The following is a 26,846-nucleotide window of genomic DNA, read 5'->3' on the forward strand; positions in this document are numbered from 1 at the left end:
GCCGGCTGGCATTGGCTCCATCAGACACAGGGGAAGCTTCTAGCAGCTTCTCACAGAAGCCACCCCTGTAGCCCCTCCCGCTACCAAAACCTTGCCACACAAAACCCAACACACCTCACTAGGAATCTCTGTGAACGAAGAGGCTAAAAAGGTGTGCAGAATAAGATACTCTTCTTACGCCAATAAAACACCAAAGCGTACAGCATAGCTTCCCTATGTGCTTTCTGTGCCTATGCAACACTCTGCAATTTTGATCTGTTGATCCAGCATCTTTTGTAAATGGTAAAATGTCTTCATACAAAAATAAAAATAAAAGTTAAAATTTCACTCCAAAGTTATGAGTTACTAAGTTTAGGAATATTAGGGAATGTATGTTCAATCATCCCCCACATTGAGAAGAAAGCTCCTTTGGAGTTACATTAGAAACCACTGCAGTTCTCTGCTAAAGCAGGAAGTAGAGAGCACAGGGATTTACAAATGAATAGCATGTGAACCCACAAGCTATTTTTTTTCTTTGTAGACAGAATTTAGACTTCTGTCTGAAAGACAACCTACCTTTCATCGTATATTATTACCTTGGGAATGCTGAAGCACAGGGCAACAAAGGTGATCCCAGGACACCAGATACAGAGGTAAAAGAAGGACTTACTCTTCCTGTGTCATCAGAACACAGGACACAGTGAGGTGACCTAACACAAGTGATAACATTAGTAAGGGGACTCACTCTCTTCTGTTACACAGTAGTTTAAAAACTAAAAGAGATCTACAGCTTAAAGCTATTCTTCCACTGTCACCATTAAAAATGTTGATTTAGAAGAACAGCTAAGGTTATAAGTAGACCAAATGACTTTAACAGGACTGCTCAAAGCATATATATACTCTCCTGGGTAGCAGCTACTGTACAACTCTGGCACCTCAGAAGGCTCCCACAAGGGAGGCCTTCAGAAAGGCTTTTCTGAGCTCTACAGCTTATTTTCCCCACTTGTGCCATGTTTTGGTCACCCCCAGCTCGAGGTAGATGATCATCAAAATCTCTCACCAGTTGTGAGAATCAGCTCAAGAAACAAAATGCAATTCCAAGGCTAACATCTTCTAATGTATTTTAAGAAATTCCGATAATATTACCTGCTGCTGTATCAGAATCCTTTTTCAAACAGACACTGAACTATTTGAACGACCTACCAACTCCATGCTTCCCACAGAGGTTTGCCAGCACAAAGTTGTTTTAGTCCTTTTTAGCAAGTAAAACTTAGTAAGGTAATTACTAATTTAGCTTAAAATGACAAGAGATATCACAGAAAAACTAGATAATTCCTGGACGTACGCATTCACCTTCACGTTAAGCCCTCCCTGCCTGACTTCTCTTTCCAGTGTAGAGAAGACATCCAGCAGGGAAGTATAGGGACGACTGCTCTCAGTTCATTGACAAGTGACCTACATTTTCACTCATTCATTCATTTCATTCATTCTTTAACTCCACTAAAGTCAATGGTGTTATATGAGTGACCAAATGCATAATCCTGCTTTTGCAAATTACAGCGTTGTCTCTAAGGCAAGTCTAAAGGCACAGAGAAGACATATAGCTATTTTGAAACTGAGATGATTGAATGTGGGTATGTCTAACTGTGGCAAATTCATTAATGTGTTCATCTCATGTACACAGGGGATTATAGAATGTCATTGTAGCCTTGGAAGTCTTGGCAGAGTGAGGGGAGATGCTTCAGTATCCCAGCACATGGAGATGAAGGCTTCTAGTTTGAGATACCAAGTCTGCATAAGCAGTTATTCCACAGCCAAAAAAAATCTTTACAGATACCACATATAAACCAGAATAAAAAATAATTATAAAATTGTTCTTTTTCAGTAGAGCTAGGGGAGCAGAAGTGCCACTATAAAGTTTGGGATTAACGAAACTTCCGTGGAAATTTTTTGTCCACAAGTTAGATCTTTGAAAATGATTTGGTTTGGTTTGTCTACCATAGTCCAAACATTTCCATTTATGGAAAATTATTTTTGAAAATGAAAACAGAATTTTGTATCACTATATGACAGGCTTAAAGCAAAACTTTGCTGATACACAGCTGGACTGACTTAAAACATTCACTTTGTGTAAATCAGCAAATAGGTATTTGCTGGTATCAACTATCACTAAGTAAACAACCGCAAATCATGCTATAATCTATAGTGCAAAGCAAAGTCTTTGTGTGTTAACATGCAGTTATTTTGTGCCACATTCCTTGTTTAATAAAGGTATTATTTTCTAATGCTTTCCCTCTCAAACTTCAATATAAGCTTCAAACGTGATGTTATCTTTCCTTTTCCACATCAAAATAACATATAAACTTCATTTTCCAATTTATATTTCTAAGAGAGCTTCTGATTTCAGCAGCTATCTTGCTCCAGTTCTCACAGCTCTTTCTTGCCCATCAATCTCTGATCTGGGGCCTTCTCACGCATCTTTTGAAGCATCCAACTCTTCCATGTCTACCAACGCTCCTTTAACAATTACAGCCTTAGTACCTCCAAAGAAACCTCACGGGTGACTTCAGCGCGGCCTCCCCACCTGAGTCTGTGAAAACTATCTTTAAACAAGCTTTCTGTTTTTTAACGCATGCTTTCAGATGACTTCTAAGGTCCCGTACCACCCTCCTGCAGACGCCCAGACAAGAAGGGAAACTGAAGCGACAGAGCTGCAAGATATCCCTTTCATCCCCACAGTCATCTTAGATCTCAACGCTGAAATTCCTAGAGAGGAATCACTGATGTGGGGTAAGGTAACGTGGAAGGCAGGAGCTAACGAGCTGGGAAAGAGCCTTTACAGTTGGTGATATGACTAGAAGGACCCACTGGCCTAGAATTCACAGGTCCTTAAACCTCCCTCCTGGGTCCCAGATCTATTATTATCAAAAGTAGCGGCTTACTATGATTACAAAATAATTATCACTTGTATTATTTCTGTCAATAAGTTATTATCCTCTTTTCCTTTCTTAATGCCAGGCTTGCGTTCACAGACCTGCCCTCTTCTCCCTTTGTGCCCTGTGTCCGGCAATTCTCAAGGATTTTAGATAGCATGTGATGCTCAGATTTCTCCCTCTGTCATCAACTTTCTCCCTCTGTCCAATCCCACTGCTTAAGTGGCTGGCTGCCATCTCTTCCTGGAGATTTTGTCATCAGTTTACGCTAGCTGAAGTGCAAAGTTGCCTTGGTTTAGCCTCGTTTTCCCTTTTCTTTTTCACTACCAATAGCAGTGACGTACTCCCCATTTCCACTGTCTTCCCTCCCTTTTCCCACAAGTCACACACAAATAGCACCCAGCTCCTGGGCCTTCCTTCTACCCCACTAGCTTCAAGACCAATCTGTTATAATTTTCACAGACAAATCTGTTGTTTAGGCCTCTCTGGTATATCCTACCACAGCTACTGCAAAGTTCTCTTCTCTGCACCCCAAACATGCAATGCTCCTTTGCAACCCAAGGAAGCAGTGGATGGCCACACGCCTCCCCTCTCACAAACCTGACCACACCACTTGCTCCTTGGCAGCCTTCCACTTGTTCTTCACCTGCTGTTCCAGCACATGCAAATCTCTGTCCTCCTTCAAGGCTCAACCTAATTGCATTCCCCCAGCCTATCCTCTTCTGTTGAGCATCACATTGTCCCTACCACTTCTGTACTCCAGCAGCATTCCTCAACCCTATACCCTTCAATTATGTTTCCCCACCTCATCCACTCATCATGACACGGCCTCCCACGATTCATCTACAACGGCTCAGCTTTCCAGGCTCTCTCATAAGCCCACTCCTCCTGGGATACTGGCAGCAAACGAAACAAAACACAGAACGTGTCTACATACCTCTGTGACTTCCCTTCCACAAAATCATCTCACCGCTGTTCTTCAAGCTCCTCACAGGGCAGGAACTGCTCTTTTTATAGATGTGAAACTTCCCTTGGCATTCTTTGTGAGTTACTGAGAACAAAAAAGAATAAACAACGTGAACCCAAATTGCAGCCTCCTACCAACCCAAGCTTTAGGGGAAAAACAAGTGAATAGTAGAAACATAGAAGAAAATATGGACAAACAGAGCAGGTGTGTGGGACCATGTAAAGGTGCAATGCAGTAGGAAACGGCAACCCGGGGCATCACTGCTCACGATGTGAGAAATTTATGCCTGGGGAGATCGTCTTGATTTTTACCTCTTTGCCCTGCAGTGAGTCCAGTCCACGAAGGACAAGAACGCCGTGGCTTACTTCAACAGCCCTAAAGAGGGTCACTCAGAGCCGAGCACGGCGCGGCACCAGAAAACTCAACGCCTCCCGAAGGGGATCATCCGTGCCGCCATCCCCCCGCTGAGAGAAAGAGGGCGGTTCTTGGGACGTGGGTGGAAGGTGAGGGCGCTCTTCCTCCAGCCAGGGGTACCGGAGCAGGGAGCCCTATCCCGACACCGGTAAGTACGTACGCGACGTGGCGGCCGAAGAACCGCGGGGATCGGGGCGGCGCCGGCGAGAGCGGGGGACAGCGCCCTCGGGGCGAGGCCGGCGCTAGGACCCGGAGAGCGACGGCCGGGCGGGAGCAACGCGCCTGCGCGGCGCTGTCCGGTGAGCGGGCGGGCTGCACCGAGCCGCCCGGCAGCGGCGGCGGCGGCAGCGGGAGGAGCAGCGGCAGCGGCGGCGCCGCGGGTCCCCGCCGCCCGCACTGACAGCGCGCTCGACCCGGCCCGGCCGCAGGGTCGGAGGCGGCGCGGCGGGAGGGCGGTGCGCGGCGCTGTCCCTTCAGCACCGGCGGGCGCCCTCCGCCCCGCACCGCCGGGAAGGGCGCGGGCACAGCCCCGCCGTATCCCCGCGGGGGCTGCAGCCAGCAGCGGCGCCCACCCCCGCTTCCTGCCCAGCGCTCCGAGCACCTGTGGGCAGCGCCAGTGCTGCGATTTTTCTCCCTTTTTTAAAAAAAAATTTTTCTTTTTTTTTTTTTTCTTTTGTGCTTTTGGCCACATCCAACCAGGGAAGGGCCCTCCCCCTCCGGCACGTCCCTGCGCCCCGGCACCGCAGCGCCCGCGCTCCCGGAGCATGGCCCCCCCTGCCCCTGCCCCTCCGCCGCGGCTGCAGCTACGACGGCCCCCGAGTGTCTGACTTCAGACGAAGGCGGTGCAGCGCCGGGAGCCACGGGCACCGGCTTCCCCTCGGAGCGGCCCCCGGGGAGCAGACCTGGCCGGGGCCCCTCGCCCCCGCGGGCCTGGATCGGGGCTCGGGTTAGGCACTGACTGCCACCGAGCAGCCGTCCCCTTACGGGCTTGCTGCCTGCCGTGCTTGCTTGGATGAGTCTGCGACATGCCTAATAAGAGACGAGATGGGCCAGGGCGACGAGAGCGACCGCATTGTGATCAACGTGGGAGGGACTAGGCACCAGACTTACCGCAGCACCCTACGCACCCTGCCCGGCACTCGGCTGGCCTGGATCGCTGAACCCGATGCCCACAGCCACTTTGACTATGACCCCCGCACGGATGAGTTTTTCTTTGACCGGCACCCGGGCGTCTTTGCCCACATCCTAAATTACTACCGCACTGGCAAGCTGCACTGCCCTGCGGACGTGTGCGGGCCCCTGTATGAGGAGGAGCTGGCCTTCTGGGGCATCGATGAGACCGATGTGGAGCCCTGCTGTTGGATGACCTACCGGCAGCACCGCGACGCCGAAGAGGCTCTGGACAGCTTTGGTGGGGCACCCCTGGATAGCAGTGCCGAGGACGGAGACATAGATGGCACCGGAGACTCTGGTGATGGTGAAGAGGAGCTGGAGATGACAAAACGCCTAGCACTTAGTGACTCCCCAGATGGCAGGTCTGGGGGCTTCTGGAGACGGTGGCAGCCCCGCATCTGGGCACTCTTTGAGGATCCCTACTCCTCCAGATATGCAAGGGTAAGCTATGCAATCAGCACCCTCATCAAAACACTCAAACCTCCCTTCAGCCCCACTTCCTCCCAGCATCATCAGGGTTATCTCCACTGTCAGAGCAGAGCAGCCATCCATGTGTGTGGCCATACAAAAATCGCACATGGGCTATGGGGACATAACCCACACTCTCAAGCAGGCCCCATGCATGGGGCATGAGCTCGTGTACTCCCATGTGTGATACTAGAAACCCTTATTTTCTAACAGGCTCCTAAAACCCCACCAGCCTGGGGCAGGGTCCCATTCACAGACCCAAGAGATCTCCATTACACCAGGTAATTTCCCTCCATGCACAGATTTTTATAGTCAGTCATCCCCCAGTAGAGAGACACCTTGTCCAGCCCTCTTAGGAGCTAACGGCTCTCTCGCCTTTAAGAGATGGAGAAAGGATCCCGGGAGCAGGCAGTCCCTGGGAGACCAGGGGATTTGGAGAGTTTCTCAGCATGGACTGGAAAGGGGGGGTCTGTTCCCTTCTCTTTTCTCATACGTACCATGTTAAATATTTATGATCACGCTTCTCTGAGAATGGGTAATTCAGTTCCTCACTTACTTCCTCCCTGTCTTTTCCCTTGTGGGAAATGCAATGTATTAATCAGAGGAGAGGGTTCATTCATGTAGAAGGGACACTGTGTTTTACACGTTTCTTGCCTGGCTACTGAAGGACAACTCCTCCCCTCCTGGTGCCTGCAGTTGTTTTGGAAAGGGAATGCACATTGGTGCAGTTCACAGCATAGCTGTGGATAAAGGTGGTCTTAAACAGTCACCTGACTCCTCTAAGTAGTTTCCTTTCTTGCTATCACATATGAGGATAATTAAATTAATTAGGGCCTAATTCTGCTCCTGAAGTCAAAAGTAAAGAAAACATTTACTTCAGGAGCAGCAGCAGGATTAACCCCCAAGATACCCATATTGATAAGCAGGAAAATAGATGAAGGACAGTGCCTTTGCAAAGAAATTGGTTTGGGTAGGTTTTACTCCTCTCTTAAACGTACCTTAGTTAGAGCATAATTGCTGCCAGCCCTCAGTAGGGACGAGTGATGCTTTGGTGTGGGAGGATGATGGGTGTTCCTGAGGAAGATCAAAGAAGTGAGATCAGATTAGGGAGCAAATTGGATGGATGGAAGAAAGAGAGGTGGAAATGCAGGGACAGGGGAGCTGCTTGTGTATGAATGGGTGGTGGAACAGCAGCTGCTGGAGACTTTTGGTCTGAGCAGAGATCTCCAGCAGGGAGCCGCCAGGTCTGCAGACTGAATGAATGGGGAAAGCTGGAGCAGAGCCTGGAGTTATATCTTGGTGCATTTCTAAAGATTCTTGTCTGCATACCCTTTGGAGATTTCCTCCCTGAACAAAGAAGTTAATATTTTAAATGAATTCCTTTAAACAGCATGGAGGATAAAGGAATAATAAAATATTTACCATGAGATGAAAGGATGATGCTGTTGAATTGCAGCTTTCAAATCCCTGATTTCTGCCAAGGGAACATGGAGAGGGAAAGCTGGAGGGTATCCTTCAAAGGGCTTGCTTAGCTTCCTTTAATCAAGCCCGATATTAGCAGGTGTTGGTTTCAATAGCAGATCTCTCTGGTGCCCAGGAATCTGTTTGTAAAACACGTTTCAAGTCAAGGCAGTCTGCTTGTCCAAGATTTTGTGGAATGGTCCAAAAGTCAAATGGAGAATGCTGTCCCAATGAAAAGGATACAAATAGAGGCTAAAACACCCTTTTGCTTGGAAGCATGATATTTTAGGTCAGAGGACAAAATCTATAACCAATATTAAGAGTCTTTGTGAGGTATAAGCTGGAATTTTAGGAGGATATAAATTCCATTTTCTAATTCTCTATGGGTATTTTCATTTAGGAATAGGCATTTTATAAAGTGATTTGTGTTTGGGTTGTGGTTTTTGTTTGGATTTTTTTCAGTGGATATTATACCAATTTATTCACAATTACATGTACATACCTGGTAGAATTCAACCCCCGATTTACCTCTTCTTTCCTTAAAGAATTGTTACACTAGAGAAATACAAATTCTGGGCAAAATTAAAGCATATATTGAATATTTCATGGGTTAAATATGGTTCTTTAACTTGTATCTATGGAGATGTAGGCCATATACATTAATATTTTGCATGAAGGAAGATGGCTTTCATCATCAACACATGCACACACTGTCCATTAAGAAGACATTATAAGACACTTAACATTTTCTAATAAAAGCCATATATTGTGGTTATGGATGTAAAAAGAGATGAGAGTTTGATTTATGCTCCTGTAACCTAACACAGACATTGTAAAAAGACCTCAAACTCACAATAGCTAATTTACAGTAAAATAATTGATAGCATCATTAACAAGTGAATGGTATATTAAAGCAATCATTAGTAGAGTCAGGCAACAAATCCACTGTTACCTCACTTTTAATTGTGTATGCTACTTTCAATTACAAACTATTTCGGTCATGCAAAAATTTAAATTCATATTGCCATTTTGTCAAAAAAAATGCATCACTAAAATTTGTCGTCCTAATTGGATCTGAGACTGCTACTAATGGTGATTATTACATGCGTGTTTGGTGTTTACATACGGCACCAAAATGTATGTCAAAATAACATCTTAATATAAGCATCGGTTTACATAACCCTTATACTGTTACACTTGGCAGGTAAAAGGAATACAGTACATGAAGATTAAGATTAAATGAAAACCTGCATATCTGAATAAAGCAAGATTTCCCTGGACTGTATCTGGTACACTAATTCAGTCAATGTTTAGGAACTGTCTATGGAAAGCTCAGCATTTACTCAAATCTAGCCATTCTTGGAGCATTTTGATGGACACTGCTTACAAATACAAGTACATTTGACTTGTTTGCTTCGCCATCATCTAACTCATACTAAATTACATCTGTTCTCATTGTAGACAGCCAGGAGAGACTGGAAGAACATTTGTGTATGTCAGGCAAAATCAGCTACCTCTGCAAGCTTTGTCTATTTCTAAACTTACTTGGACAAAGCATAAGCTCCCAGTCACTAATCGTCTGTCTTCAGGTGCAACATAGTCAACAGTTTCCTGTTACAACAATAGTGGCTGAGTTTAATTAAATTCTAGTTTTCTAAACACTAATTTCTTAAATAAGGTAGCTCTTTCTAAAAAGATTAAATACGTTAAAAGATTGCATTGTCTTCTAAATCTGTAATAGAAAAAGGTAGCTTGTTTCAAATCACAGATTCCTTAGACACCTACCTTAATAAGATAAATGAGCGTCGCGCTTCTCTAACTTAGAGAATCCACATTCGGGTGACAGAGGCAAAGTCTGGTACCTGGAGGTCTGAACAGAGTAACAGAGAAGGTGATGGAAAAGATCAGATTTACAGTTGTATTGGGTGCATATGCAGACAGACAGGTATCCAAGTAGATTTGCAAAAGCATATGATCAGGCAGCTAAATATCACTGCATGTCAATGGATATTGTGCACCTGAATTGGTGAGACGTTTCTTTAAAGCTTATTAGAACTGTTTTGCATGATCAGGCAACTTTGTAAATTTAATTTTCATAAATAGATGCAAAGGGAGAAACAGAGTCACACAGAAAGCTACAAAGATACACTAAAGCAGCATATCCAAGAGTTATGTTGTAACAGAGTTCCTGCGTTCTGAACTCATTAGACTTCACAGGCCCCACAGTACACAAATGTGTGAAAAATACTTTCTTAGCATCCTCTCTCCTTTGTGTTTATGTCTGGTCGTGCTGTTCTTACACCAGCGAAGCTCCCGCTGACTTCCTGGGGAGTTTGGCCTGCAGGTACCTAACGTCTTTGCGCCCCCTTCCTTCTCCTCCTCCCCAGCAGGATAAGGTTGTGTTTGTGTTAATTCACAGTCACTGGGTTAGTCAGAGCTTGGGAACCAGGAGCTTTCAGATGAGACTCTGAGCTACTGCTCACATTCAAATTGGACAGTTAAGCTTCAGTAATGAACCCTTAGGAAAGCTTTTGTAGTCCTTCCAAATAAACATTTTTACTGTTTTTAAGTAAAAGCTGGTTGGGGTCTTATGGAAAGTCCTCAACAGCTTGACTTGCCATCCTGGCATATGCTATACGGCTCTGATCTGGAAGAGGAAAGGCTTATGGCAAGACTCACTCACCCTTCCCTCATGTTGTCCCTCCACATCCTGCAGAAGGATCTGCTTTCCTCAGTGGGTGATTTTTGAAGGACAAGTTTCTGACACTGAGGAGGAGACAGGAAAAAGGATAGTGGGGAAGAGATGAGGAAAAAGGTATTCCCCGGGGATTTCTTGCAGCTTGCTTTTGTACATTCCAGAGCATTTTAACCTTGCTGTGTACATTTAAACCGATTTTTCTCTATATAAACTACATCCCATAGGTACAAGAAGGCTTATGAGATCCTAGGTTGCTGAATAACCATACTGTCTCAAGGCTTAGAGTCTGGGGTGATTTCTGCTCATCCTTTACCCTGGCCCAGTACAGCTAAGCTCAGGAATTGGGGAAAGTATCAGGGAGTGGGAATAGATACGCATTACCCTTCAATAAGGGGAGCTTATTCTGCAGCTGTGCGATGCGGGACACACTTCACACAGGAGTGCTCCACGGACAGAGCTCTGGGGGCTCCCGCCAAGCGTTAGCAGATAGTGACAGGAAGGAGGAGAGCTGCCCCACACGCTTTCCCCTACCCACAGGCACCCCTCTCCCTGGGGGAGGGATTTCATCAAAGGCGCACCGATGGAGCTGCTCTCCCACCTTGGGCCTTTCTTCAAGGTCTCCCCTGCAGAGGCGTATCTAATCCTGCACTGAAGCTGGCTGCAGTAATTCTCACCATATACTTTGACAATTAACGTGACAGCCTAATTTTAACTGCACGCTGCATTACAGCTCTGGAAAAATGAGAATCTTTTCCACATTAAATGAAGTTTCTCCTGCACTTGTAATATAATGGAATTACAGATAGACATCTGTTAACTACCATTCTGTCATCCATTATTAATATAGGTCCTAAAATTCCATTTTACTCCTATTTTCTCCCATCCAGGGACATGTTACTGCAAATCCTTATATAACCCATTAGTAAGCATGGTACAGGCTTTTCTGCATCCTGTCCAAAGAAGCCTTTGCAATGCCAGCTAGAAAGTGTTCGCTGCTCACACCAAGTCTCATGTTCAGTCCCCATCGAAGGTGGGAGCAGGCACTCACAAATAACTCCTGGGAATTGTCCCTCTGACTTCAGAAGTAATAAGTTTCACAGCCACCACCAAAGGAAAAAAAAAAAAAGAAAGATAGCAGCCATGCAGAATCATAACTTCATTGGTTTGAGTTGTTCAGAAACACTTAGGAAGATATGATGTCTGCCCAGAACATCTTACAATCTCTTTGCAGTCACAACCTCACAGGAAGATGAGAGGGATGATGTTATCCACCTGACAAATCTATGGCTGGCTAGTACAGACTTAGCAATTTTAATTCAAGGAAGGGTTTTTTTAATCCATTTGCCTATTTCAAATTTTATTTCTATTATTCTAAAACCTTAAAAAGGAACAGCATCTGTTGCCATTTAATTTTTTTTTAATCTTACTTAATTTTAATGTTTCTAGGTTACAAAATTTACTCGATTTAGCCAAGGCTGTGATTGCATGGATCATACCATCATATGCATACACATATATATGCCTTCCTATCACTGCCACCTCCTACGATGCTGAGTGGGATTTCCAAATGAGGAAGGACTTCAAAATTAAACCATCCCAAAATACTTCTGAAAATGTAACCTTGGTGCCACTGAAATCGATATCACTGGTTTCAGTATGATATTTGGTCCCTTCTCTCTTTAATCCACCCCTATGTGCTTTCAATTATTTTCTTTGCCCTTCTCCTGACATTTGCTATTTTGGTTAGGAAAAAACGGCAACAAAATACTGGTATTCTTTGTTGGTATATCATGAGACAAAGGATAAAAAGATCCGTGGATCAATAATAATATTTCTGTTTTAGAACTGCTCACAAAAATGTGATATATTAGACTATACCTAGGAAGTCTATTTTTCCATCTTGTTTTTCCTTCCGCTGTGCAGTCTAGTATTCAATGGTATTCATGTTTCTTGTTTTTAAAAATATGTGACTGATCTGTGTATATTTATGGTAGTACTTTAGTAAAGTCTATACATATTGCCTTTCTTTTAACATAAGGAGAGATGTTAGCAAATCAGCAACAGAGCCTTACTGTTACTGAAATCCAGTGCCAAAATTACCACACCAACTTCAGGGATAGATACGAATTTTCCTGCAGTATGGTTCAGGATAACAAATAAATTGCAGCGTACTGTGTTTTTAATAGATACATTGCATATTTCCATTCCAAAGCACTGAAGCGCAATAGATCTTTGCAATTTATTAGGAACATACATATTCAAATATATATTTTCATAATCATTTAAAGACATAGGCATCTTTACCACATTGCATCAAAACATAGAGCTCTAATACTGACAAAGCTCTTTGTGATCTTATGGGCATTTTTTACTGCAAAGGACTATAGAATAACATCCCCATTCAAGCCACATGACTTCAATTAATGTTCAACCAAATCATATCCAAGCGCTGTATTTCATAATAAAAAGGGCAAGCAGGGGTATTCAGCTTGAAAAATTGGGCTCTAATTGATAATCAAGCGCGTAATTCTTTCCCTTGCAAATACAGATGGCAAAAATGAGTTTCCATTTTGTATGCGCTTGTTTTTATGAAATTTCAGTGCATTCTTGGGGGGATAAGAGTAATAGAACAGCCATTTTGAGATCTTTGCAATTGTATTACGATTAGCTTCTCGGTTACTATATGCTGAATTTGATCTGAGGAAAGAACAGTATTGGAAGGCTGACTTGGCTTTCTCTACTGAATATTGCATTACATAAATATGTGATTCACTCCAAATGGTACACAGGAGTGTTAGGACCGGATGAAATCAGAGAAATCTATGAATCTATGGAGAACCACCCCCTCCCCCTGGAATATAAACCGAATGCTGTCATTTCTAGAATAATTTTTACATCTCTCTCCTGTGCTCAGTAAGGACCCAGATTTTGCTATCTTCACTCCTACTCTTGTAGTGATAGTTTACTCCAGGAACATCCCTCTTTCCTTTGGGCTGAGAACAAGGTACTACCCAGCATGGGTAAAGGTGAAAGGACCAGGACCTAATTGATTTTCATTTCTTTCCAAGATGATTTATAAGATATAATGGGGGCTCTAATAAATCATGCTATAAAAATTACGAATAAATCTCAGTCCAAGGCTTTTTGCAGTGATCGCTTATGATGTAAGACCCTTTAATGACAGTAAGTTAAAATTGCATTGTAATGGCCCTTTGTAAATGCAATAAATCTCTGATTCCAGTGCACTGCAGACAGCCAGCGATGTGTGCGCTGCACACGAGCTACCAACACAGGCACATGCTGCTGGCACACGCTCACGTAATTATGTTGATACTTCAGAAGCAGCAGTAAATCTTAACACTGCTAGATTTACTTTGAGAAAATGTTCGGTCAACACCATTGTAGTGGCGTGACCGCATGAAACAGTTTAAATATCCTATTGGCTTTTCCTTGAAAATCTGAGAAAGAATGTCCCTTTTAAGAAGCAGTAAGATGGATTATTTGCTTTTAAATAACAGAGGCAAAACCTGTTCCTACCGAGTCTTATAATTTCCCAGAGACAAATATGAGTTAAACCAGGCATTTTGGTCTGCAAACTAAGCTGAATCCATCTACTTTCCTGAATTTCCTGCATCATCTACTCAGCATTCATCAAAAAATTGAAAATGTGCACAGAAATACACCAACGGAATAATAGCTCCTTGTTTCAACTGCAGGAGAATCCCTGTTCCTGCTCACTTTTTCTCTCCAAAACCACATTTAAAACATCACCTGCATTTCCCTATTCAAATACAGAAAGATCTGGTCAGTTCAGGTCGCTTATTGTTTGACATGCATCAGAAACTCAGCTGTAGATTTCACTTTGAAAATTCATTCCAATAACCCTGTTCTGGTTTTCAGTTTGGATTCTTGCAGTCTTCATTACGCCAGATCAATTGACAGTTATACATGGTGGAGGCCCATTTTGTGATTTACCCAGTTATTAATTAAATTAAAACCTTCAATCAGAATGCTTCTAATTTGATAACAGACTTCCAAAAAATGAATAGGGAGAAAGCCCTAAAAATGCCCAGCACCTACAACCTCCAGGGGGAGGGAGGTCGTGTCTTATAGCAGAAAAGGACATGGGCAAGGAGTTAAGAGACCATCAGTAAAATCCCACCCCACCTCACAGAGCCACTGCCACAGCTACCACTGATTTTAGTGGGATCCAGCCAGAGACCCAAGCAGACCTATTTCAGGCAAAAATTTTCAGGACAAGGACAATTGTGTAATTGCCACAATACTCAATGCAAAAGGGCTTGCCTTCACAGCAGCCTCTGATCTGTACTCTAAAAACAAGACAACATGCTATCAGCCACATTGTGCTGTTCCTGTTTCTTTTTTTAGCATGGATCTCCCCATTGCTTATAGTGTGGAGTTTTGCAAGAAATCTAGTGACAGTACGTCTTAGCACTTCTTGGGAACGTGTCCCGCATACTGCAGAACTGATTTTAACTCAGGCTTTTCCACTAAAGCACTTTGTAAGGACAAACCCAGAAGATGCTATGATAGCTTAACCAGTATCGGACTGAGTCAATCGCTGGGAGGTGTGTGTGTGTGTTTGGTTATCTTTTTTGGGGGCAGTAGCACATCAGCTTATATTTGAATTTTGCTTAAGCAATACTGAAATTTAGTGTTTAGCTGATACGAGTTCAGTGTTTATCCTACCAAGACATCCCAAAGGTGCTACTGATTTTATTAAAAGACCTAAAATAAATTTCAAAACTGTATAGATTACTTGAAATGTTAGTTATGTCTAAGCAGCAGGAAATCAATAGTGCAAAAGTGCATTCACTGTTCTAAAGAAAACATCTTTTGGACAACCTGCTTCACTAAGAGAAGCTCATTTTACTTTGTAAGTGTCAGCGACATGGACTAAAAGCAAATTAAAAGTTTGAAATTCAATAGCAATTTCTGTAGTGTGTTCAACTCCAAAACACAAATGTATCTTCACATACATACTACCATCAGCTACAGCAACCCCTAAAACTGCACATTTACTGTCCTCTAAGGATATCTTGGCTAGGACAGCAGGGTAAACCTTTGTTCTTATTAGGTGACCTTTAACATTCATTCAGAACATTCCACACATCCACAGAAACATACACAGACATATATGGTGTGAATTTACTAGAAAGGAAAAAAAAACAAACAAAACCCCACAAATCTAAAAAACCCCCAAAACCTGCGATTTGGACAAATGATTGCAAGCAACTGAATTAATGCATCTTATTAAGCGAGCATTTGTTAGCAGATCTGACTAAAGTCATTATTTGTGCACCCTCCTTGCTTGCATATGTTAGCTCTGAAGAACCCTCTAAGAGGTTTCAGCTAGCATCTACAGCACACCAGTAGTACAAAGGCAGGCTGTATTCATAGAGCTCAGCAAATGAACATTTGCAATGGCAAAGCACACAGCACATTATATTAACTCATTAAGCCACGTCATTTGGGTGTGCTTCAGCTCTTCTCATTTGCTATGAATTTTACTGTGTGTGGAATCATACAAGACATTTAATCTTAGTGCGTCATTTTCAAAATAGGAAAACAACTTTTCTCAGGTTACTTGCTTTGTATTTTTTTGGCTCTCCCTTCCTATGTGTTTATTGCAGTAACTAGCACAATAAAGTTATAATCTCTGTTGACACCTCCAAATGCTGTTGACATAAAACCAGCAAGATAACAGTAAGCATCTCTGGGAAGAATTTATGCTATACTCAGATGCAGTGTTTCCCAAACCAAGCTGGATCGGCGCAGATGATCACCCAAAGCTATGATTCTTCAAAAGGTGCGGTACGTGTATGAGCTGTGCCAACCAGTGCAAAGACAGCAGGGGTGGGCACCTACCATCTCTCCATCACTCCAGTGCCATGGAAATCTAGCAGTCAGTTCCTACAGCTTCACTTCTGAGGCCAGACTCATGAAAGGATGTAGCCGTGTGAGTTCAAACTTACAGTTCCCAAAACAGTAAACCTGCAGATGTAATTTTTTTAAAATGCATATTAAAATTTCCAGTCCTTTGTTCCTTCCCATGCCCGGAACTGCTTTAGTACTGTTAGCAACTGCCTTATATCAAAGCCTTGTTAATGTCCATAAATTTTCTTCCCTAACAAGCACAGTCCTTTAAATGTACTGGCCGAACGCACACATTGAATACAAGCTGTTTTCAAGAACACACTCATATGAAAACAGGAGATTATAGTAGTGTGAAACAGTTCCCCGGATGCAATAATCCAGTGGCTACAGTTTTTTGCTTAGAATGTGAAATTTCGGATTTAATATCTTCCTCCAGTTGCAGGATTTCGAATTTTCATCCGTCTCTGCTCAAGGGATGTCTCAACTTCATGCAGCTGCATAATCCAAGCAGTTAGTGAAGCTGATCCAGTTTGGACGGCATGAGGAATTCACAAACCAATACATTGGATATGTGGCAAAGCAGCATTTCCCAATACTGTGGAACTAAAAAGCTGTTCCCTTGTGGTAATTCTGGGCTACTGAATTCAGCAAGATTAATAGCAGAAAACAGATATATGTAGAGACGTTGTTAGAGACAGCGTAACTTTAGCGTGTGACAATGCTAGCTTTTTATTTTCAGTTACTAGTTCGAAGCCTGTTCCTGTTAGGAAATAACTGTATGTCGTTGTCATGCAGTTGACTCCAGGTTGAGCCACGTGCAATGATTTAGTGATCTCTCTGCAGCCCCTATGGAGAAGGACTGTACAAAATGCACAATAAAAGTATGAGATGATACACAGAAGTAGAGAAAACTTTTTCACCCCAGAATCTAAGCAGTTCTGCCACACTGGAAAGTGAGCTCCCAAGTCAGTGTAAGGACACATCACATAACTTGTTTCAAAAAGACCTACATTTCCCAGGGCTATCAATCCGTCACCTTTCAGTCATGCCATGAAATACAAGCATTCTTAAAATCTTTGAAGGCTGCCTTTTCATCAATATTTTAACATAAACATTCTTTTAATTTAAATGGGAATCGATCACTTACATTCTATTACTTCTTAATATTTCAAAGTGCATTATCAACATTAAAGGAAAACAATCTAAATTAAACTATTGCCAGGATAAATTTAACTTGGAAAAGCACTAGAACAAGTCTTTGCAAGATTAGGGCCTTTTACAGCACGTATGCTTTAGCTCTGGCATTAACAACCAACACAGTGATCAATAAACATTACATTGACTGCCTTCATGATAAACATAATACTAGTTCAAAATCTTAGTGGAAACTGTGAAGGGTATATTGTTAAATATCCCTCTCTACTGTAATTTACTTCATACAGGAGTCTTGCCAGGGGCTTTATTGAAGCAGAGGCAGTTTTGCAGTTTTACCATCTGTTGGCAAATCTACTCCTGCTATAACAGAAACACAATTGTATTAGAATTTAGAAGTGACAAATATTGAAAAAAATGTTTTCTTTCATTGTTTAAATAGCTTTGCTGTGCAGTCTAAAGAACAAAACATTTGGACAATAAATAAAACATTTTTAAAACTGATTCAATTAAAAACAAGATATAGCAAAAGAATAATAATCAGTTATTCTACATAACTACAACACAACAAAGAGGGATAAATAAGAAATCATGTTATATTCCACAGCCTTCGGGTTTAGATTTTAATTCAGACTAACATGTCCCATTTTTATATCCTGCAGAAGGGAAAAAAAAATCAACTAAACCGCCCCTTGAAATATGAATGGCATTGAAAATTTTAAAAATGTTACATCTATGCTATCTAATATAGGACCAGATTGTAGAGTATTCAGGAACTGAATCCTCCTATCCTTCTTTCCATCTTAAGTGAGGACGTGCAGGGTAAAAACTCCAAAGAACACTACAGTTTAGCTTCACTTATGTGCAATGGACTAAAAATGAATACTTAATATTTATATGAATCATTGTCAGTGTCAAGTAAGATGAAGCTTATAAAAATAGAACCAAATCAGGGAATGGGTTTTAAGACTCAGTGGGTAAATGCCTCTTTACTTACGGTATTATTTATAGGTATTTTTCTAATCTGTTCTGTCATCTTGTCTCTTAAATTATTAGAAAGGGAGAAAGGAGGGACTACGGCAAATATAGAAGAAACAGAAATCTTACTGGGAACTGTGGCAGGAATATGAACAAAAGCCAGGAATGTTGGAGCTGTGTTCCCAGGCCTCTTGTTCTCTCTATGTTCTACACAAAACCCATTCCAGCCTCTTTTGTAATTAAATTTGTACATTTTTTTTAACTATTCCCTCGCAACAAGAGGAATGGTGTTCTCAGGACCCTGTGTTTGGCATCCAAACGGCCCACTACCACATCTGAAAACATGCTGAAAACAAGCTAATCACAAGCAGGTTTCAGACACTGGACTAACTCCTGTGTCAGTGGTCTCGCTAAGCCTTGGACATCCTCCAGTAGCAAAACTCCCCTTTAGATATGTGTTGATCTCACAAAGAAGGTCATAACAGGAATTTCATAGCTCCTCTTGAAGTCAATGACAGCTGCAGATGGTCTCTTCAAGCTGATCGCCAAAGGTTCTTTAGCTAGGCATTGAAAACTTGTTAAATTGTTGGTTGTGATAGATTTGTGTGCCTATTTATCATCATCTGATAAGGACACCGCCAGTACTAATATCTCCCTGCATCATGAAGGTCCTGTGGGTCTTAACTATTTATGAAAATACTTTTAAAAACTTATACAAAAAGGACAACATATAAACAAAGTATCCTTAGAATTTTAAACAAGCATTCAATATTGAAGTGCAAAATACAGCACTAATGACAATTAGGATGAAAGTCACCTTGTAAGAAAATTCAAAGGAAGGCAGAACATCCACAAAGCTTCTGCTGGGTACTTGCAAATAGGGGAAAGTTATCTTTCACGCGTACGAATCTGGGGAGGTCATCCTTATTTTCATTCTGCTAGGAGGTGGAGAACTCTGCTAATAAGCAATTAAAGCCATTTGTTCCCTTATGCAGGGACTCACGTTACACAACCTCCATCAGACAGGAATTAAAACTGGGTAAAACAGGCATCTACTCTGTCGCCTGGACCTACGTGGTTATGGAATACTGCACGGGGGGACTATGTATCCATAGGCTTTTGTTTTGATCATTCAAGTACCATTTTTATTAGCACCAACATGAAGTACTTTTTCATACTCTCTTCATCCAGGTAGGATTTCAAAGTAGCTGTATGTCTGCTGAGAACACCACACACAACTGCTCTTTGTTTTTATGACGTTTCTTGCAAATACAAGCTTTTCCTGCTCTTGACTTCAGCAGCAAGGTCTAATTTAACCCAGTGAGAAATTTAATCTAATCTCTTTTTACCCTGATTGTCCTAAATCTATTTTAGAAGATGTACATGTTTACAGGTGTGAGAATTATGGTAATTTTAAGCAGAGATCCTAGACATGAATGTTATGACAACAGGTCTTTTTTTGCCACAAAGAACAAAAAAAAAAAATAGTTTTCTACTATGAGCTTGTACATGACTGTCCGGAGACAGCAGCAGTTTGGTCTAGAGATCTTCCTACAAGAGCTGTAATATACGTGGATGGCAAAGGGCTCAGAAATACATTCAGAAAAAACACACTGGACAATTTATGTGTGGAAACTACGTTCACAAGCCCTGTATCATGTTTATTGAGAGACTAGAAGCTGTATTTTGAGAGGAATATCAATAAAGATTTGGATACAAATGGAAAAAAAATCTTCTCATTCACTACCTGCACTGCATATGCTACTAGCTGTAATCAAGAAAAATTTCAAGATGACATGAAGCTATCAAGCTGCATAATTCCTGCTAGAGCTCACTGCAAGTGCTCACCACAGTCCTGCTATTAAAATGCCCACAGGCCACAAAAACACTCTTAAACCAACTCACTAGCCCAAATTATGAATTCTTCTAGTTAACAAAACTCACCACAAGGCTTGCAGCTTAGGATAGCATACTTTTTTTTTCTTAAAATACACCTACCTTCATAAAAATGCTAAGTAGCCACTCGTGGTTTTGAATCTCCCATTATGCTGAGGCAGTGATTTTATTTTTTAAACACACACATAGAAAGAGACGAGCCAAATTTTGTTGAATGTTTTCAAGGAAAAAAGGATCTCTTTTTTCCAAATTGCTTTTATAATTTCCATTGAGTTATTTACAAATACACATCATCTGCTCACAGTCCTTTAGCTTGTTTGAGGTGGGGGGTTTTGTCTGTTTTTAAATCAGTTGAGAATAAAAACAGGTTTCCACGCAGATCAGGAAAATACAGCTTTGCTCATGAATTTTTCTTCAAATGATTCTCAGCCTGGCTCTGTTTCTCTAGCCTTTTCTGGACATGAAACCATTCTTCCCTTTAGAAGGATCAACAAGATCTTGTCCTTCTGATTGTTCCTCTTTCACCCAGAGGCTGTGGCACCAATCCTGCTTTTTAAACATTTTAATTGTTGTTGGATAACTGATCTCCTGCTCACAGAGCATGGGATGCTATGCAGTGGAGGAACTGCAGTCATCATCAGATATTAGAAGGACACTCTCTTGCAGCAGAACTACAGAAAATAGTGGTTCCAATATAAGCAATGAGAAGGAAAATGCCTGGAGTAGGATGTAGCAACAGTAAATAGGAGATGGGAGGAGGATTCAGAATTAGAAGAACAAATCACTGTGGGGAGAGGGAAGTCTCATCCTTTAATGTTCACTAGACATTGAAGAACAAATAGTGTTGGGACCCTGGAAAGGGAATGTAGGATGACAAATCACCAGCCTACTAGTAGAGAAACAAGACTGTCAAGAGCTTGAAATCTCAGACTGTAGCAACTTACAGCAAACCCTTTTCCAGCAAGGTGAGAACAAACTAATCAGAATAATTCAAATGAGTTAGCAGCACGCCAGGAGATTCTGCATGTGTTGCAAGTGAGAAAGCAGCCCTCACAAGAGCCTAGGAAGAAGGGAACTTGCAGTAATAGATTTTGTGGTCAAAAGAGCACGCTTTGCTGTTGCGAGCTTGCCAAAGAATGAAAAAAAGGATTAGGCTCCACCGTGAAAAGCCTTGTGTATTACCACCAGTGCTAGCACTGGAGAAGCTTTTGCTGTAAGGACATTTGAGGATTTTCGATGGCGTGTTCGGATGTACTTTTTTTTCTGTGGCCTGTGAAGGTCAAACACCTTGACAACTGGCACAAGAGCTTGGCAGGAAGAAAAAACAAACCAAACCCAAAACAAAACCAAAAATGAGGCCAACTTCATCTCTTTAAGAGGTCTAGGACAGAGACTTCAGTGTTTCAACCTAGCCAAACCAGCTTTTCCTCTTAGGAGTCCTGCACAAGAATTGTGGCCATCGCCACACACAGACTCCTTTCAGCTGTGATCCAAGACCGGATGGGATTTCAGGAGAAAACAACAACCGGCCTAATAAATATATATGGCACTTATGGAAATAAGAAGGAGCCACAAGCTCTTGCTCTGTCAGACTAAAAGATGCTGTGCAAGTTTTGGCAGCTGTCCCCATAGGTATTAATCTGGGGGTGATTCTCATTGTGCATTAAATCCATGGGACAATTAGCACCCCTTTGCCCTTGTTTGATCACATTAATTAAAAAAAAAGTCTAGAATAAATGAGCAATCTTTAATTGAGAATATATGCCGTCTAATGTAAAGATGTGGCTTGTTAATAATGTATTCTGTTCACTAAGGACTCCGATATGAATATATGTTTAAGATTCAGTGGCAGGAACTGCAGCAACAAGGAGAGATACGGTAGCAGACAGAAGCGGTACGATCTTGTGTAGGAAGCACAGGAATGCACCAACTCTTGTTCTGACTTCAAATGTGACCTCTGGCAAGTCGCAACTTCTTGATAGTGATTTACCTCTATAATCAGGATAACAGAATATTATTTATCTACCTCTTCTGGGTATTGTAGAGACTAATTAACATTTGCACAGTAATTTGGAGATAAATTGGAGATACTGTATGAATTTTTAGTATCATGTTTGCTTTAAGTAGGTGAAGTGAGGACATCTTTTCGACAGAGAAAGAACTAAAGTTGTTCTCAAAATAAATCAGAGGGATCAGAAGGCAATCTTATCTTTGCTTCATTCTGATTATTCAGCATTCTTCAATAAGATTGACAGGAAATGAGAAAGCAAAGCTTTCGTGGATCAGGGAGGTAAAATTTAGGAACATTTAACACTGTATCTACAAAACCTTTCTAAAACAACAGGTAAAAATTCAGAAGATTCTTTTTCCTCTTTCAGATGAAAAATTAACACAAGACACACCCAACAGAATGTGCATAACAGATTGACTGATCTACTAAATAACTTTCAATTAAATAATGACAAAGTTTAAAAATGGAATACATATATCCTAAAACAGACATTTTAAAACAAAATGTACAAAACTAAAGCACTAGCAGACTTAATCCTACCCTGCATTTTAACTGGCCCCAGTTTGCAGCAACTTCATAAAGCCAGAAAATAGTCTAAGTGAATTAATGCATTGTCTCCATAATCCATGTATTCTGAATCGAGATTTCAGTTTGAAGGAGCAAGTTATACATCAGCCCTGCAGTGGCAATAGAATGAACCCTTAATTTTTATCTTGGCTGTTGTCAGAAAACACGTTGTCTTCCCAGAACAGGCAGATTAAGTATGAGCTGAGAGCTGTGTCTAGCAAAGTGGGTCTCTTCCAAGAAGACCAACACCCTATAGAATAAGATGCCAGAGCAGATGCTGTATATGCTGAAGCCCGACATATGCTGAAGCTCCCTGAGCAATCACAGAAAGGCACAAAACATACTGGGAGCAGTCACCTTTTTCTCAGCTGGGTTGGCTTTATCTCCAGGATCATTTTTATATTATGAGACCTCTGACACAAAGGCATCAGACAGCTATTCACTTCCTGAGGAAACATTCAGCCAGAAGTGGCAGAGGTACTATTAACAGATCAGGATGAGAGGCAAAGAAGTCAGGACAGACACAGCAGAATGACACTTGGACCTGTTGTGTCACTGGCAGTACGTTGGGACAGGGAGTTGCCTAGTTATTCCCCTGAAGACTCAAAGAGCAAGGCAGATGACACAAGAGTTGCACATCTCCTTTGTAGATATCAATCTCTCTGAAAACACCCTTTGACTAGTATGCAGACCACAGAGTGTGTTGGAGATATGTGAACAGAACAAGACCAACTTGCTGATGTCTCCTTCCACTGTAACAGTCTGGTAATTCTTCCTATAGGCAAGCAGAAAATGGCTAGGTGTCTTTGATATTGCTCAGGGGCCATTGTGTTCCTCAAAAAAATGCACTGCTTTTGAAGAATTAATTCTAACTGATATTTATCATGGCTTTGTTTCTTTATGGCATACAGAGATGGCCTGAAATTGCTTATATCCTGGTTGTCTAATTCAAGGGATCAAAACTGTCAGATTTGACCTCCCTGTGGTGTTTGTTTTTTCCTCAAGTAATTCCTGAAGGTAACAGGAATTACTCCTCTTCCAAATGGAAGAATAAGGGAAAGCTGCTGGAATTTTAACCAACCCCCCCTGCTTCTTCCTCAGTGTTCACTGATTATAATTAATGTGAAGTTAATCAAAACTCAAAGCAAAACAAAAAAAGGTCAGAAAGCAATTATATTAGAAACGTGCTCCCCAGTCAATTGCCTGCTTTTCAGGCTTTAGCAATGTTGTAATTTCAATACTTATGCAACCATCATAGAATTTTCTAGGTCTGAATTTTACTTCAAAAGCAGAAACTTCTCACCAACCAACCTCTTCAGGTCTAAGCGCAAGAACTTTTTCTCATAAGGGGAAAAAAAGAAAAGAAGGAATGAGCTTCCTTTTAAGTCTCCTTCACACTTTCAGCCTCCTCAGATGCCACCACTGCATCACAGAAGAAACTATCAGGCACCTTCCTTCCTGCTTACTGCAGATCAAGTCAAGGGCACTTTGAATCATCTGGGAGACATTGCCTCATAGCACACAGCCCTTGCGGAACAAAATGCTCCAGGGAAATCAGTTTATGGCAGATTTCGTATTGTGCCAGGTTAACAGCATATGTATCTCTCTCCTCTTAGCACAGACCAGTAGAAACGGTATTTGCTAAAGCTACATAGCCAAAAAGCATACTTTAAAAATACACGCTGTAATCAAATGTCTGTTTGTAACATTTATGACTTGGCAGATTGACTTGCACATCAGGCACACATTTTGATGGTTAATTTTGAACCTTAATGCAGCAGAGCAGTCTTCTATCTGGCTGATGTCTCTCCTTTTCAAAAGGCAAAGGAGCGCATAAATTATGTTTAAAAAGAGGCAGGCATTTTCTACCCACAGTGTGGAGTCACTGTAGGTGGATTATTATCCAGGAATACCGAAGAGGTAGGAAGTCTGTGATTTAACCCATTCTTTGTAGTCTCCTTGCCTGCTATTGTTTTTACAGCCGACAGCCTGAAATTATCCATATGATAGGATTTTTCAGTAGTTCAGCAGCACAGCAGCTGCATTTCAGACAGTCAGCAGGAGTTAAAGCTCTAAAGCAAGGATTTTATTCCGAAATAATACCAGGTAAGTCCTGCAGTAGCACTCAGTTGCCTCTGCTGATGTTGGCAACAATGAGGTTGCTGCAGTTTACTCCTGTTAATATTTCCCTCACCAAACCATGCTCTACAAATGCCATATATTAGCGGTACAGGACGAACGCTAAAACATCTTACAGAGGACCAACAGGCTTTTGAAGCCTATTTCTTCTGCAGTATCTTTACTACTGGGAAAATAGAAAGCAATAGCTTTCACACTGCGGACTGAGACATTTGTACGTCAGGATGTGGGCATGACCTTTAGCTAATACAAATAGGCATAGAGGTGTTCAGCTGAAGAGAGCTACTTGCACTTACTCCAGTTGAGAGCTTGGCCTTCTGCATGGGCCTCAGAGAAAATATTCTGAATTGTGATAAAGAAAAATAATGAGCATCAGGACTGAGCATCCCTAAATTCCAGTGATTTGCCTACAAGTTGCCAACAGTGAGCATTTTCAGAAACAGGACCTATAAGAATAGCCAAAAAAGAGGAGGACTTATAAATGTTTAAGATGAGTTTTAGATTATCTTAGGTATCACTGCTCAACTTCCACATTTAGTATTTATGCAAGAGAATAATATTTTGCTTGTCCATAACATCTCTTTTTCCAGAAATTCAAAATACTTCACAAAAATTACTTAATCTTTTCAGTGCCTCTAGTGAGATAGGCAACTATTTTTCCAATTTTGTCACGAAATGTGCAAACTGAGGCACAGAAAGATGCCGCTTTTTTCTCAAGCTATTCAAAAGAAATCATTAACAGAAATGAGAAAGGAATCCTGCCTCCCACTGCTTAAACCCCCCCCCCCCCGATTTCACCAGACTCGGCATTGTAAATAGGTCTAAACAGGTCAAAAGCAACAATACTAAATCCAGGAGTACCTGTGCCATTCCAATGGATGCTTCTCTAAAACCTGAGTATTTCTTTTGCCTGAGAATGGTAGCAAAGGCCCAGTATTTTCCAGGCAGATCAGCATCTGTCACAACATCTTGGTCTTCTTCCCTGAATACCGATCTTTGTTCTCTAGAAAACAAATGTCTTGCAAGACTAAGTGCCACCAAGGTGCAGGCAGGGACATAGGCTTGTCCCAGTCCTCTCCTGACCATATTCAGGGAGGAGGCCAAGAGCTGCTGGCCAATGCAGCCTCCAAGAGAAAGAGACCAGGCAAGGTGAGCCAGACCCACCTTTTGAGAGGAGAGAGAGGGGATATTTTGCTATTGTGATGAAAATAAAAGCTGCACCACGTTAGTCAACAGAGCTGGTCACGGTTGAGGACACAAATGAGAGAGGAATCCCTCAAGAGGGGAGGAGAGTGCAGAAACTTCTCTCCTTGGCAGCAAGATAGCAGCTGCCCTTCCCACCTTTCTCTGCCATCCTCTACAGATGCTACCCTTAGTGACTCGGCCATACTGGCTTGCAAGGTTCTCAGTTTAAAACTATCACCAATAAACTGAAATTCTTATTTCTACTCTGAACCTCAGGGGCACTTGGCAGAGTTTCCATCATAGTCAGACATCTCCTACCCCATAACAAAGGATACGAAATAGCACCAGAACACCTTCACCTTCCTTCAGCAGCCTGTGCATGGGATTGCCTAAGGGTCCCATTTTAAATCCCACACGTGTGGAACTTATCCCTTCCTGTTTCTGCTTATAGCAACACTTCAGTGAATCAGATGAGACTGGCTGTCATACATGGAGCATTAAAGTTCAGGCTCCTTGCTAAACAGAAGTCTGGGCAATGACTTTCTGACTACCTTAAACTCCTGAGGTAGGTCTCTCTTAAATAAAGCACTGCCTAGCTCTCCTCCTGGAGTTCTTGAGTAGTAGTTGTATTTTGTTTGATAGCTGACCCCTGCTACACTTGCTGGTATAGCTGAGCTGAAATTCTTATCTATAATCTTGTCAGGGCTGCAACTTTTATTTTGCAACTATTTCCACTTTCCACTCAAATAAAAGAGAATACAAAGAAAGGAGAATTTTATTTTCCCAATCTTTTGTAACACAAATGACAGGGAACAATTTTAAGATAACAGATGAATTAAGGGCCATCAGTATAAATCTGAATTCTGTTTAAGATTTCTCTGGAATAGATAGATATAGAGATTTAAAAAAAAAACCAACTTCTCTACC

The 26,846-nt window shown here is 41.8% G+C and overlaps 1 protein-coding gene across 6 annotated transcripts in view; it reads left to right on the forward strand.

The window, feature by feature from the left end:
• The first annotated feature begins 4,338 nt into the window (after positions 1 to 4,338).
• Positions 4,339 to 26,846, forward strand: part of KCNC1 (potassium voltage-gated channel subfamily C member 1) — a 131,465-nt gene continuing 108,957 nt past the window's right edge. For 4 of the 6 annotated variants that reach the window (XM_054826096.1, XM_054826093.1, XM_054826095.1 and 1 more), the window contains exon 1: positions 4,916 to 5,907. In XM_054826096.1, the coding sequence (XP_054682071.1) occupies positions 5,338 to 5,907 (570 nt within the window). In that variant the 5' untranslated portion in view covers positions 4,916 to 5,337. Of the gene's footprint in view, positions 4,442 to 4,915; positions 5,908 to 26,846 lie in introns of those variants that run through there. The other 2 variants (XM_054826092.1, XM_054826091.1) reach the window with 1 other exon arrangement.

This window comes from Grus americana, chromosome 5 (genome assembly GCF_028858705.1).
Source record: "Grus americana isolate bGruAme1 chromosome 5, bGruAme1.mat, whole genome shotgun sequence".
NCBI lineage: Eukaryota > Metazoa > Chordata > Aves > Gruiformes > Gruidae > Grus > Grus americana.